The sequence below is a fragment of the Xiphophorus hellerii genome, chromosome 1 (assembly GCF_003331165.1).
Source record: "Xiphophorus hellerii strain 12219 chromosome 1, Xiphophorus_hellerii-4.1, whole genome shotgun sequence".
NCBI classification, from domain to species: domain Eukaryota; kingdom Metazoa; phylum Chordata; class Actinopteri; order Cyprinodontiformes; family Poeciliidae; genus Xiphophorus; species Xiphophorus hellerii.
In genome coordinates, this window is record NC_045672.1 from 9,430,340 (window position 1) to 9,445,938 (window position 15,599).

The following is a 15,599-nucleotide window of genomic DNA, read 5'->3' on the forward strand; positions in this document are numbered from 1 at the left end:
GCCAACTGAAGGATTGATAAGCACCTCTATAAAAGTTATCAACTAAGATTACACTATCACATTTAGTTCAAGCCATTTTTATAGATGCCACTTTGTACTAGATTCATGTTATTATAATGTAATCTAGATTTTTTTAAAAAAAAACAGTGGTAGCGTTCAGCTCAATAGGTAATAAGCTAAATTTCATAGCTGACAGCTGATTTTAATTGGCTTTAATTTGTCTCTCAGCAGGGAAGCTTTTCTGCAGCTGTGCTCATGATTCACTTCTTTATAGTTAAATGCCATAAATGTAAAAATGAACTCCTTGCCCCTTGCAGAATCCTATCATGAGGCTCGCTTTTTATAGAATTCAATGACTGCTCTCAATATGTCACTGAGGGAAATAAATTGAAGATAACACTTAAATATCAAGAGTAGGAGGACTCAGTTTAAGCTCTTCAAAGGTCTTCATGCATGGACAAGCTGATTTATTATGTATTAGACAGGATCCTCTGAGCAGATATATATAATTTAGTTTCTTCTTGTCAAAATGAACATTTCAGATCAACCGAAAGTGAAATGTGTTGTCAACAATCTACGTTCCTAACGTTTCAGATTTCATTGTGTGTAGGAATGCTGTTTTCCATGTAGGGAAATAGCATTTATGTCAGAATGAACATTAAGGATGTCTGGAAAAGAGCTCCAGAGAAAACTCACATTGTTACCATAGTGATAAGTTTTACTATTTGTATCCACAATAAGGGAAATAACTGCTCCAGATTTCTAAATCCATTATTTTAAGTCTCCATTTGATTTAGTAAAAATATATAGAGATGCAAACATTGTTTGTGCAATGATTAGATGAATTAACTTGTCAAAAGAATTTGGTAGCTCTATTCTCTATTTTCTAAATCAGTCATTCGTGCAATCAACAATTAAGTTTAATTGTGTCATTTCCTTTAGAAATATATATACAAGTTTCAATTAAACTTTTGTCATATAAAACAGATGTGTGAAAACCATTGAAGATAGTGGTATGGATGTCTGAAATTATTTTAATTCCATGTATGAAGACCGTGGATACATGGAACTTGAAGCTTGGTAAACATCAATGGGAATATTGACAATTTTGATTCTAGGCAGAATCAAAATACTTCCTAGAACCTGGAATCGTCAATCAATGGATTGACCTGGAGGAAATGTACCTTTCTGCAATGCATATCTAGTTTTTTAGAGTAAAACCGGTTGGTTAAACTTTTTAAAGCATGTTGCCTCCAGGCAGAGGCAGATTGTTGCTGCTAATGAAGTTGGGATTTCACACGTTAACCAAAAGCAACAGAATTGCAGATGTTATGCCTCTGTGGAAAACATAAAATGTAGTTCCTGTTTCCAAGCACCTGTATACAAAGGATTAGCTGATTCTATAGTACAAAGTTTTCCTGATTAAATTTTATTGTTTTTGAGAATACTGTAAAATCGCTCATGCTCTGGAGTGAGTGAAAGACATTCATAAAGGAACAAAATGAAGGACAATTAAAGAAAGCATGCATTTCAATAATTAAGTAACAAATGAATCTTTGTTGCAGACTTTGAAAAAAAAATAAGATGTCTAAAACAGAATTTTAGACATCTTTTTATTTCAGTTATTGTTAGCAAGAATCCCATTTTGAGTGCGAGACTTTTCAATAGTATGCTGGTTATATTTAACAATAGCCTTCCATAAGGAAGAAGTTTTTCGTGGTAGTTTTATGTAAAATGAGGTACAACACTGCCGCTTGGTGTTTAAATGAGGCATTACAATAGATTACCGAAGCTTGACTGTATTTAAGATACTTGGTACACATTTATGCTAGAATTTAAGGGTTAATATAGGCTGGTTCACATAGAGCTCCTGTGGTTTAGAAGAAGCAAATTCATCTCTTTCTGGAATTTATTTCCAGCGGAACAAAATGCCGACTCCAGCGGAAGTGATGTCACGGTCCGGCCCCCTAAACAGCAGCAGCCTGATGTTATGAAAACACGTCAATGAAATGTTGAGTAACTGCCTGCTTCTTCGGCGTTACACAAGGCCATGTGGAGAGGTTAATATCAGCTACTCCAATAGTTGGCCAAATAAAAATCTCCAGGAAGTAGTCTGGACTGGGAGAAGACACCAGGCAGGCGGCATGGCCAAGCGGAGGAAGTGTGCAGAGACCGAGGCCGATACAAAGAAGCCGAAGCAGGTGCTGAACGCAGAAGGCAGGGGAGCAAAGACGAGGAGCAGGAAGAAAGCTCCAGGTATTAAAGTCAGGGATGCAAATCTGACGTGCTTTTTTTTACCAGCAGTAGCTGGCTTTGCAAGGGTTGCTGCTGGCATCCTAGAAAACTGTCATAGATATGTAAATCTGTATCTGAGATCATTGTTTCAGCAGCAGAGTGAGTGAATATTATAGGTTAATTTACCTCTAATTGACATCCAAAGATATTTCCAGTTGTGCAGAACATTGTAACTTTCACATTAATTTTTGCAGGACATAAAGAAAACATTGAGTTTGTTATTGCGATTTGATTGTTTGTTTGTTTGTTTTAAATCAAGCCCCGTACTTGAATGGAAATTATCATTGAACTCCTCTTTATTGTGCACATGTGTGTATATTTTCATGCTGGCATAAGCAGACAGTTTGAGCTTTCAGTGCAGGTGCATGGATGAATGGTGTGCATGGTTACTGGAGTGGAGCTGCTGTCCTACATGCACATCTGTGCTCCACTTCATCAAAACACGATGCACAATACTTTACCTCAGTACAAAACATGAAAGATTTGAGTTTTGTAGTCTTGCTGGTCTGTCCATTAGTTTTAGTTTTGTTTTTCTCCCTGGTTTTATAGTTTCACACCAACTACGTTGATCAGATGTTCACACACACTCATCGTACACATGGATTTTGTATTCATTTCATTTTTTTCATAAGTAATTTAAACTCAGTTCCATACAGCAAATAATTTTGATACATTTGGATACAAGTTTTGATCTGTTGCAATATTTTTTGAAGCCACAGAGGTTCAATATCACACATACATACAGCCACTCTTATTGGGTAAAATATCTCATAGCATTTTGGTTAAAGTTCAGCAATAACCTCCTCACTCCTGAGTCATACTTTTTGTTGCCGTGTCTGCATAATCGTTGTCTCCTCTATAAAATAGTTATCTGGAAGGGGTCAGATTGGGTCAGATTGTTAAAACTTGGACACAGCAGGACAATGATCCCCAAACACACATCAAAACTGGTTTTAAATTAGATCAGTTAGGCTAACATTAAGATCCTTTTCAAAAACTTGTGAACTAGGGCCTTAAAAATTGATTAATCCAAAGAAAATGATCAAATTTAATGAGCTTATTTGACTAATAAATTCAAACGTGTTTATTCTGATTGACACTGTACTTTATTTTTTATTGTCAATTTTTTTGTGGGGCTAGAAAACGATCCCGCAGAAAAAGAGGAGAGGCTCGAGAGGAAGGTCAACCCCAAACCACGTTTGTCTTCAAAACGTGCAGCACAGAATAAATCCTCTTCAACCACCATCATCACTGCTGACAGTAAAACAAGTAAGTACTTCCAGTCTCTGCCCAAGGAGGAGGTTAACAGTGAAGACGACTTTGAGATGCTGACCGCTGCGCCAGCCGCAGTTAAGAAGAGCACCAAAAAACCAGAGGAGGAAGAAGAAAAAGAGGAGGAGGAAGAGGATGATAGTGAGGATGAGGATGACTGGGAGGAAGTGGAAGGTAAGCCTGGAAAATCAAAGATTTAATGGTGTGAGCAGACGGGTGGAAAGGAATCTGAAAACACTGGGTTTGTTGTTGTGTGTGTGTGTGTGTGTGTGTGGGGATCAGAGCTGGCCGAGCCGCTGGGTCCGGCTGAAACACCAGAACCCGTCCTGCCGCCTCAGCCTGTAGAGATCGAGATTGAGACCGCAGAAGTCAGAAAGCAGTGAGTAGATATGTGCAGAAACAATTAGAAATACTAGAAATATTTTAGCTTTAGTGTTATTTTTAATTATAATAAAAAATGATTACAGTGTTGAAATAATAGTAGTTTACACCCCTTACCTCTCACCCCATAAACACTTCAAACCTCCTGTGCATGCAAGTCAATGGGTCATGAGGACACTCCTGTCCTCATGCCAGTTGAGGGGCTTTAAAGATGGATGATTTCACGAACTTTGGGTTTTATAGCAGACATACAAATAATTGCACAAATATTCTCACCCCTTGATCTTTTTCACATTTTCTCATGTTAAAATATGGCCTGTAATAGACCGAATTAGTGAAATGAAATGTTTATGGAAAATGATTCATGGTTTTCTGAAGCTTTCATAAGCAAAAATCTGAAAAGTGTGGTGGTGTATTTAACTCACCACCTCCAAATCAACAATTTGCTGAACCAGTTGGATTTGAGTCTTGACTTTGACTAGGACATTATAGTACATAAATGAGCTTTGATGTGAAACTTTTAATCATAGGCGTAGCTCTGACTGTATGTGTAGACACCTTTTCCTACTGAAAGGTGAACATGCACAACCTAATCAGTCCAGGGGCCCAAATGGAACAAAACGTCCAGAAAGCTGCAAAACATTCGAAACACTGAGTTTCTTTAAATCTGGGCTAAAAACCCCCTTGTTTAGAGTAGTAAACAGAACATGGATCAATATGTTTGATGTGCATTGACTTGATGATTTTGATGATGGCATTTGACTAAATGAAATGCTTGTTTCATAAATAGTGACACAGATTTTTTTTTTTTATGATGTAACAGACTTTGAACTGCCTTGCTGCTGAAATGTGCTGTACCAATAAACTTTGTACGGCCCTACTCTAAACATTCTGAAGTCTCATACATTTTTAATTTAAACATAGGTGGTAATAGTTTTAGGTTTTGTAACCTTTATGACAGATATACAAACTGCAATATCTCCATTTTATATGACTAGGAGTTAAAAGCAAGTATTTGTTTCTGACATTCTGCCAGGAAGAAGAGGCAGGCGGAGTTTGAGACGTACCTCAGGCGAATGATGAAGCGGTACAAGAAGGACCTGCTGATAGACACACACAAGGTGAAAACACCATTCACACCTCCGCTCCTTTGGCCTCATTTTTGTCGGCGCAGCGGGGTTTCCTGATCTTCACCGACCTCTGACCTCTGGTGTTTCAGGTCCACCTCCTGTGCCTTCTAGCTAACGGGATGTTCCGCAACAGGCTGTGCAGCGAACCGGACCTGCTGGCGGTCGCTCTGTCTCTGCTGCCCCCGCACTTCTGCACGGTGGCCAGGGAACGCATTGACCAGAACTACCTCTCTGGACTCCTCAAGTGGTGTGTGTGAATGTCTGCAATGTGCCTGAACTTTGAACTCTTATTTTTTTTTTTTGGAAAAACTCTAAATGTCCTCAAATTCTGCCAACCATGTGAATGTGGACATTGGAATCCTCTTTATACCTTTCAATTAGAGTAGAAGCATGTTGTGTATTTTTTTATATATTTTTTTTATTAGAGCCAAAGGAAAAAAAAAAAACATGCAATACACATCTCACTATGCACACATACTAATCAATACACTCAACAATACAATACTGACAAAACATTGGGCAAAAAGAAAATTAGAAAATTTTAAGGCACCAGTTTCAGCCCCTTTTTTTTCCAACAGAAAAAAAGAAAAATTAAACAATAAAACTAGAAAACAGTTATAATAGAAAACAGTAAATATTGTGGGACATTTATCAGACTTCCAGTGTAACAATAAAGTACATCTGTCCATTAAAGATGGAAAAGCAACAATATCCATTTGAGCAGAACTTGGCACTAAAGTAGGGTTGAGAATTACATTTTTTAATTTTTTTTTATTGTATTCTACCTTTTTGCCCCTTTTAGGTTTAGAGCGACCTTCACCCTTGACCCCAGTCTTCCCACTGAGGAGCGTCCGGACCCTCAGGCTCTCCTGCAGAGGCGACTGGGAAGCCTTCTCAGCCAGAGACCACCAGGAGATGACTCATGTTGGTTTTTAATAAATAATAAATGAATAATTAATAATAAATAATAGTTTTAGCATTAATTCCATGTATTTTGTTTTTTCCTGCAGCTTTTCCTGTTGTTCCTGAGGTCTCTGCAGCTCTTCTGCCGACTGGTTCTCTCTCTGCACCCAGTTCCTTTCAAGCCTCCGTCCTCAAAGGTGATAGATAGCCTTTCACTAACTTCATGTTGATGGACATATTCTGTTTAGATGATTTCTTGATTCTGCAGGTCAGGCAGAATAATTGAATAATTGCTTTATTATAGATTCATTATAGAGCTACAGTACTTCTCAGTGCAACGCTGGTAAAAACTTAGTTGTGTTGTGATGTTGTGATGACTTTCTGAAGGCAAGGTTTCAGAAAAAGCAGGTGTTTTTAAAGAGACAGAGCCCCAACTTCAAGGTGCTAAATTATGAAATCTGTTATATTTGATAGAGCATTTTTATAAGAAATGACTGAAAACTAGTTGATTGTGCGATTTATTTATTCTGTGTGGCTTGAAAACACATAATACTGCTGCTTTAATGTCAACATTAGCTTGATACTGAAACATTTAGGTGTGACAAAATGACTAAAGCCTGGAGAAAGCTCTAGAGGCACAACTGTAATAACCATAAATAGCTATTTTTTCCAGTCCAAGGGGCTAAAACATCAACTGGCGCTGCAGAACGTTGCCAGACAAGCCAGGAAAGCTCCAAGAGCAACTCTCCTGAGACAAAAGTTTCTCCAGGCACCAAGAGACGAGCTCAAGGTGAGAAAGTCAAAGGGAGCAGCAGAGGCAAGAAAGCAAAGAGGAAAGAAATGAAGGAGGAGGAAGAGGAGAAGCCCGTGTTATCTGGAGGCCAGAGACCAAAAAACTCCAAACGCCGCAGCATCGCCTCAAAGGTCAACTACAAAGAAGAGAGCAACAGTGAGGCAGACGAGGAAGAAAAAGAGGAAGCTAGTGATGCCGAGGAATATCAGGAATCCAGCGAGGACGATTTTGAAACCAGCACCAAACCTGCAAGAAAGAAGACGGGGAACGGAAAGAGCTCTGAGAAGACCTCAAGTACCCAAGGCTCTCTAAAGAGAAGAAGAACCGGTGGGAAACAGCAGGAGAAAAACGAGGACGGTGAGTGGGAGGAGGGTAAAGAAGAAGAGGATGATGAAGACGAAGGCACGACGAGCAACAGAGCGAAGGGACGGAGCAGGCAGAGGAAAGACGGACCCGGAGCGGATGAGTGGATAGAGGTCTACCTAGACAAATCGTCTTCGTGGGTGTGCGTGGACGTGGAGCACGGAGTCGGAGTTCCCCACCTCTGCTCACAGAACGCCACCGCGCCGCTGACCTACGTGGTGGCGGTGGACGGAGACGGCTTCCTGAAGGACCTGGGAAGGAAGTACGACCCTACCTGGATGACGGCGTCCCGTAAGAGGCGAGGTGGACGACGAGTGGTGGGAGGACACCCTGGAGCCATTCATGGGCCCAGAGGATGAGCGGGACAAAAGGGAGGAGAAAGAGGTATGTCCAAACAATCGACTCCAAATGCTTCACGAATTATTTTCTTCTCTTGTAGTAAATCCAGTGCTTGTAAAACCATTGATTTCTCTTGAACTCCTGCACTTTGGCTCAAACTGTGATGAGTATTATTGGGATTTCATGTGATAGATCAATACAGATGTGAATAATTGTGAACTGGAATGAAAATGATCCATAGTTTTCCAAAGGTTTCTACCAATAGAAATCTGAAGTGTATTTGGTATTTCTGTTAAGCCTTTTTATGTTTGATACCCCTTAAATAAACTCCAGTGCAACCAATCGCCATCAGAAGTCACCTTATTAGTAAATGGGGTCTGCCAATGTGTCATGTAATCCAATTTTAAATCCAGCTTTTCTTTAAAGACCAACACTTCAAGTAGTGTGGTGTTACTGCAAACATTTGGCTAAATTATGTACAATGTGACAAACCAGGTTAATTACGAATGATCTGAAAGGTTGTGTCAAGGAAAAGAAAATGCACACTTTATGCATTTACTCATAAATAAACTGTATGTATTTTTGATCATTTCACCTCCCTTCCCAGCTCCAGAGCAAGCTGCTGAACAAACCTATGCCGACCTCCATAGCGGAGTATAAAAGTCATCCTCTGTACGCCTTGAAGAGACACCTGCTGAAGTACGAAGCCCTCTACCCTCCAACAGCCGCTGTGCTCGGATACTGCAGAGGAGAACCAGTGTACTCCAGGTCAGTTCTACCCCTGTCCTTATCAGCTGTACTGAGCCAGGAGATGGATATGAGTATTTAAAATGTTCGGTAGCCTGCAGAATTTGAGTTTTACGCAGTCGTTAGCAGTTTGGAGTTTATTTCAGCTTCCTTTTTTGCATAAAACCAAAAAACTAGATCATTTCTAAACAGAAACAAGCTGGTCGACTAGGGTTCTACCTGTAAATATTGCCCTAAAGATGGAAACTGTTGAGTCCATGTTTTTCTGTGTCCACCTGATGGTGCTGTGTTGTTCTTAAAGCTGTTCTTCTCCACTTCTCAGTCCAAAGTTAATGTCATTTTAATATTACACCTTTATTAGAAATACACCTAAAAGTTTTCAGTAAGCTGCTTTATAGAGCAAATACCCCAAATAGTCATAAAGAGGATATGATTGTATTCAGATGTAGTATATATTTAAAAGAAAACCGTAGGATACGGACTTTTAACGACAAATTAGGGTAAAAGAGAAAAATAAAAGCATCTTAGATTTGTTTTGGAAACGCTCATTTTATTTGCATATCTAAAGTCTGATAAAACACGATTCCATGTATTTCTCCTTTATTTTTTTCATTCTGATTAGAAGGCCAGACCTCAAAGAGTCTAGGGACTCGAATGGCTTCTTAGATATCGTGGTGCTCTCCCATTTTAAATGCTTTAAATTTACAGTCAGGCCTGACAAGCCATGTTTGACTGAAGCAATTTTTTCCCCCTTTCTTTTACAGAGATATCTTGCTGTTAACTAAAACCTAACAATAAAAAGAACAGTCTAAATGCAATTTGTGTTTCCTTCCTCCAACACAACATTTTGCTCATTTTAGTACCAATAATAAAATTTCAAACAGGAATAATGTAATGCCTTTTCATTTTCTGTCATCGTCACTCATGAGTGACTGCATCTGGTGGTTTCACTTTGCCAGCATGAAAAGAATTTTAAAAATGGAGTGGGAAAATAATATTTCTGTCTTCACCTTTGTTAGGGATTGTGTGCACACCCTCCACTCCAGAGAAACCTGGCTGAAGGAAGCTAGAACTGTTCGACTTGGAGAGGAGCCGTACAAGGTGACACCCTAGCTGGATCCTGTTAGCCTCTGAAGTTCGAGGAAGCCTTTAAATGAAAACACGGTTCTACTCTTACGTTTTAGATATGTCCGATCGACATCCACTTACAACCTCTTTTAAATACTTCTGTTAATTATTCCATCCTTATCAGATGGTGAAAGGCTTCTCCAACCGCTCCAGAAAGGCCAGGATGATGTCCGAGATGAAGGACGAGAATGATCTTCCTCTGTTTGGAGAATGGCAGACTGAAGAATACCAGCCACCCATAGCTGTGGATGGGAAGGTAGCTGCCTCAAGAAGAAACACACAGTTGTGCTCATGTGTTTGCAAACCCTGATAGAATTTCTGGGGTGCTGTGGGGGAGGTTTGGCAATCTTTTAGAGAACATGAAATTGCAACAAGTGGAAAATTATTGGAAACAACAAAATTTTCATCATAACTGCAAAGACGATTATTCAAGATGCAAAGAAAAACCCTTAAAAGTTTGCCGCCTGTTTGCAATACGCACAATAAAGAGGCACTTGAAGAAATTTGATCTCTGCGGCCCAGTTTCCAGAAGAAAGCCAATACTACTCTATAATTCACAGAGACACGTTTATGGGCGAATTTTACTGCCATAAGTCAAGAGCACACATTTTCAATTTGAAAGCTGTTTCATTTCTTTGCACTCAAAACTTCTGCTCTCTTTCAGATGTTCTCTGTGCGCTCTCAAATCTTTGTACTCGCACTCAGACTTTCTCCTCACGCGCAAAACTTCTCTCCACACTGGATTAACTCTCCGCTCGCAAACCTCTCTGCTCGCTTGTGAATTATTTTCTGTTCTCTCTCAAAACAAAAAAAAAACCATCGCCCTGGCAACGTTTCAGCCAATACAATGAAAGTGTTATTCTGTAAATCTGTAAGATCCCATCAACAGTGTGTCCTATCCCATTTAAAAGGGCAAATTAAAAGAGAAACATGCAACATTTTCGGCATAATTCTCTTATTTACTCCCTCTGTGTCCCGTTCAGGTCCCCCGTAATGATTACGGTAACGTCTACCTGTTTAAAGCCTTGTATGATCCCGGTGGGCTGCGTTCACCTGAGGCTGCCCAACCTGCATCGCGTGGCTAGGAAGCTGGACCTGGATGCTGCGCCTGCAGTCACAGGATTCGACTACCACGGAGGATACTCCCACGCTGTGTAAGACCCGACGGCAGGGCTGACACACACTGCCACAGCACCTTTACTCGCACCTACAAGCTCCAGCTTTCCCTTTTTGAATATCCTCATCGTGTATTTGATCAATTAGTAAATTCCTCTGTGTTATAGGACTGATGGTTACATCGTGTGTGAAGAGAACGAGGAGGTCCTCCGAGCTGCCTGGGTGGAAGAGCAGGAGAATTCAGAAACAGAAAGACAAAGAGGTGTGGATCTTTCTGGGGTTCGTTTTTACTGAGTGGACTGTTTTGAACTTCAGGTTTCCCACGAGGTCAAAACGAGTCAGGAAAAGTCTGGATGTTCGTTATTCTTCTATGCAAATGTTTGATCCGACTGTCCATTTGTACATCCATCCATCTAAACATCCCTCCATCTAAACATCCCTCCATCCATCATTACATTTAGACGTCCATCTATCTATCCATCCATCCATCTATTTGTGAGTCCATCTGACCATTTGTACATCCATCCATCCATCTATACTTCCATTCATTCATTCATCCTTTTGAATCTCCATCCATCTAGCTGTCCATTTATCCTTCCATCCATCCATACGTCTATCAATCCATCCATCTATTCATCCATCCACTGATAACTAAGGAGTTAAATATAAAAAAGTAAACAGTTCTGACCATCCATGTAGTATTTTAGTTAAAAGTGATTAGATTTTTTTTTCCAAGTTAAACACAAACCAGCCATTTAAACTCCACTTACCTGGAAAACTCAGCTTGAGCTTGTTTTCTTCTTTCTATCTTTCTGCCTCCCAGAAAAAAGAGAAGAGAGCGATCGCCAGCTGGACTCTGCTGGTGAAGGGACTCCTGATCAGAGAGAGGCTGAAGCAGCGTTACAGCCAGAAGAGCCAGGGCCTAGGGGAGCCTCGCTCCTGGAGAGGAAGCTGGAGGTTTCTCCTCCGATGAGGACGGGGTCGAAGTTGATCTTCCCGGAGCCAAAACGGCATCTGAGACTCTGGCGCTGTCCTGGCCCCAAAACAGACAAGCAGAGGAGGACGCAGATCCAGGCAAACAGAAGAAGAAGAAGACGACAAGGCGAGAGAAGAAGGGTCAAGAGAAACATTTATTTCCTTTTGAGAAAGTTTAAAGCTAGAAACCAAACATCAACGGTTTTCCTTTTTGGCTAAAAAAAAAAAAAAGTGATTCAAAATGTGAATCGACAAAGCACTAAACTGAACACTTCTAGCATTTTCTTGCTTTGGTAGCAGGATGTAATGCTTCTCAGGAGCTGATGCCACAAATTTTAGCAAGACTAAACAAAAAGAGGAGGTGAGGAAAGGAGAGAAATGTTTCTTCTTCCAGCTGTGATGCTTTTTGTATTTGCGTGTTCACTATACAATTTGGAGCCAGCAGGAATGCTCTTGTTAAACCTTTCTGTAGAGAAAACAAACACAGTATGAATGTTAAAAAAAGTGTCCTTCAGGTTAAGGTGTGCAAATCATCACACTGCTGCTGGTTAGAGGTGGCTGCTGTCCAGTAGGTTTAGCATTTACTGTCTCCATTGGTGAAGATGTGTGCAATTATATTTTATTGCATTATATTTTATTGCAGCAGTATAATCTCACACTAAAATATTTTCAGCACTTATAGAGATCTTTTACCTCCCACATCCGTTTTTCTTCGCTGTGCACAACATCAAGATAAACCTGTGTCCTCCACCAAGTTGTTGTTTTAAACTTTTTAATCACATCTCTGTAGATATTGAAAAGTTCCAATAAGAAATTATTTTCGTGCAGCTGTTTTCAGACTAGTTGATCAACAGATATCTACCTTACTTGAAAGAGAAGAAAAGAAACGGAGAAAATGGATGGATGGACGACTATGACTATGAACGGCCCTCTGTGTCGCATCATATTTATACTCCAGGGAAACAGGTTGTCATGGATTGCTTATGCTTTTGAATAATATTATTTTAAGTGAATTGTTAGAGATGTTAATAAATGTTGGATTGTATGCCCACACTGAATCAGCTAAAAGGTTGTATTTCTTTAATTTTTTAGTGTGAGATTATACTGCTGTGGCAATAAAGGAATTTATTTCATGACTTTTTAATGCAATTTTCCCCAATAATTGTAGAATCTGTAGCCTATGATAATGTGTTGAAGGTAATTACAGTGGTTGGTTGAATTGGCTGATCCACCAGTTGTTTTTTTCACGCTCTATAAAAAAGAATCTGCAACAAAAACATGACAATAGAAATTCAGGAAGGACCAAAAGTCCTGCTGTGTTTATTTAACCTCCGATTGTACAGATTTGTCCATTTTAACGCAATCACAGCGACGTTTAGCATTGATGTGAATCGGTTTTGGTTTGTGAGGCAGAAAGCACTTGATGATCAAAGAGCAGGCTGAGTCCTAAAGTTCAGGGTGTCCTTACTCTTTGAAAATGTTCTCTTGCTTATGTGCTCCATTCTTTCACAGTATTTTTTATTTTCATACAGATTCCATTGTACAACTTTCCACATTTGTCTTTGTATCTTTTGTCACTCTTTCTCAACTTTAATTTCTGCAATATTCTTGTACACGAGGTGACTGTAGCAGTAATAAAACTAGTAATGTGTTTTTCTATGAAAAGTATTTTTGTAAGAAATGTTATGAGTAAAAAGCAAAATAACCAAAAGAATTGATGAAGTCTTGTCTTTTTTGTTTTCAAGCACTTACAAGACAAACAGAGCTTAACAAGTTTTAAACCACTAAGCAAAGGGCATATCTGAGATCATTTGACTTGAAGCAAAACCCTCTTGTGCAAACTGTACAACACATTGATTAGATTAGGCATCATAGTTGTTGGAACATTTTCACTCTTTACATCTTTTCACTCAACACAAAGTCCTCTTTTATTGTATTACTTTATTCTTAATGCATGGATATAATAGTTGCCTAGTTGCAATTAATACATTAACATTAAAATTCTCCTAGATAGATGCTAATTGACTGACTGAGTAATCTTTATGATCTTAAAGATAAACAGAAGGATTACAAATAATAATCTGCAAATAGTATCCTGAAATCTGTTATTGCTTATTGATTCTCACACTTTTCTCGATGTCCATATGTTGTGGTTTTATCTGTGTGGCCAGCTTTTCCAAAGTTTCTTTATCAGGGGAGACTGATTGGGAGGTATTTGTGTACAGTGAACTGACAGTTCCAGTACTTTCTGGTGAATTTTGCAGCTGATTCATTATTAAAATAAATTAATTAATTACTCATCTTCTGAATGTGAATATGAGGAACTTTAAATCTACACTTTAAACTTAAAATTGAAACTTCAATGTCTGGCATAAATTTTTCTTCTTCTTTTTTTACCCATTTATCAAGTTACAACCAAAACACAATGTATTATAGTAGCATTGAAAAGTGGAAGGAAAACTATTCTTGTTCTCCGTAGTTTACTATTTAAAAACTGAAAAGTGTGGTGTACATTTGTTTGCAGAAACATGTAATCTAACACATCTAAATAGAATGTAGTGCAACTAGCTACATTCAGAATTTAAGATCTTTTTGGCCTATGCGCAAAACTAAAATTAGATACAACACATAATTACAGTAAAACATGGTTCGGGTGTCATTGTCATACAACCACAGGGACAGGGAAGGTGGTCAGAGATGATGACCGCCTTCCCTGAGGATAGATGAAGCAAAACTACAGGGGAATACTGAAAGAAAATAAGTTAGATGCCCTACCAGACTTGAGAACAGGACAGTATAAGAAAAACCATTAACACAGTCACTATCTTGAAAAATTCAGGACCAGAAGATTTGCTTTCTACTGCTTGAACAATAAAACTGAACTCTGGCTAATGTAAGCAAAAGCTCCAGAGACATAAAAGCCACTGCACACTTTTCTTTTATTGAACTTTCCTTTAAAACCCCGGCTGCTTTGAAACCTGAATACTAAGGAAACGTACCACTCTTATCGAATGTAAAATATAAACAGTTGCAGCATTAAGCACATTAGACCTACCTCCTCAGCAGTTCCGGACCTATTATCTCTGCATTTACTCCTGCTCCTCAACCCCCTCGTTCTCATTTGCAACACAGAAGCACATTAGAGGATAATGCATAAAAAATGTAGACCTTGCTCCGATACCTTTACTGCCACAAGTGCATTATCTCATCTAACAGAAGAGATGCATTAATGTTTCACAGTTTCACTTTAACCTATGGAACTTGTGAAAAACGCAGTGGGCATGTTCTGGGTCTGTCAGATGACGAATTTATGGGTCATTAGTGGACAGGGATGTTCTTTATGGTATGACATCAGGACATTGGACACTGAGGACACCATCCATGTTCACTCAAGAGCATCTCATCTACTCTGAAGTTTCATGATGTTGTTTTTGTTGCTGACACAAGTGTGGGATGTGAAACCGAGAGCAGCAGAGCATGCACTTAAAGCAGGAGAATGAATGCTTATACGGACTAGAGTGGTTATTATTACTGTGTTAAATTGACATGGCTTCTCTTTGCATCTGCACACTCCATTTTCAGTCCAGAGCGTGAAATTGTCAATAAATAATTCTAAGTAATTTGAACTTAGAACAAAGGACTTATTTTTGCTAAGGCAGATTTAAATGTACATATTTGACTAATTATTTTTTAATATGTTTATTACTGAAATTTTTTAACAAATCATTTACTGTTTTATTACAGTCCCTAAGAGGACAGTGAGAGGAGCTAACTCCTAATTGGTCTTAACTTGGGTTGCTGTGCAGGTCAACCAATCAAATTTTAAGGTCAATAGTGAGAAAGTGATAGTCTCACACACGACGTAAGCAACATTTACAGGTAGGCCTAATATCAAAATAGTTCTAATAATGATTTTTTTTCTTCTCCAAGCAAGGAATAACACTTTTCACTTTTCTTATGTAAATTCTATGTAAGTTTTTGTTGTTTTTTTCATAATGTCATGTCGATAATGTTATGTATGTTGATAATGTTATGTCGCTTCTAATACAATTCAGATAGTTACTTTACTAAAAACTACTGATTTAAAAAAAAATAAAAAAGTAAAATCAGTATGTTTTAATTTCTCAAAACATTGAGGAATTAATGTTTGGCTGGAA

General features: G+C 38.8%; 1 protein-coding gene across 1 annotated transcript; it reads left to right on the top strand.

The window, feature by feature from the left end:
- The first annotated feature begins 1,960 nt into the window (after positions 1-1,960).
- On the top strand, positions 1,961-13,156 carry xpc (xeroderma pigmentosum, complementation group C). Its single transcript, XM_032565379.1, is given in 18 exon segments — positions 1,961-2,256; positions 3,436-3,741; positions 3,850-3,946; positions 4,985-5,069; positions 5,168-5,325; positions 5,881-6,002; positions 6,089-6,178; positions 6,655-7,439; positions 7,441-7,521; positions 8,084-8,244; positions 9,243-9,324; positions 9,476-9,607; positions 10,335-10,376; positions 10,378-10,505; positions 10,635-10,704; positions 10,706-10,729; positions 11,291-11,394; positions 11,396-13,156. Coding segments are annotated over 18 exon segments (2,940 nt in total). The 5' UTR covers positions 1,961-2,009; the 3' UTR covers positions 11,622-13,156.
- Positions 13,157-15,599: the final 2,443 nt, after the last annotated feature.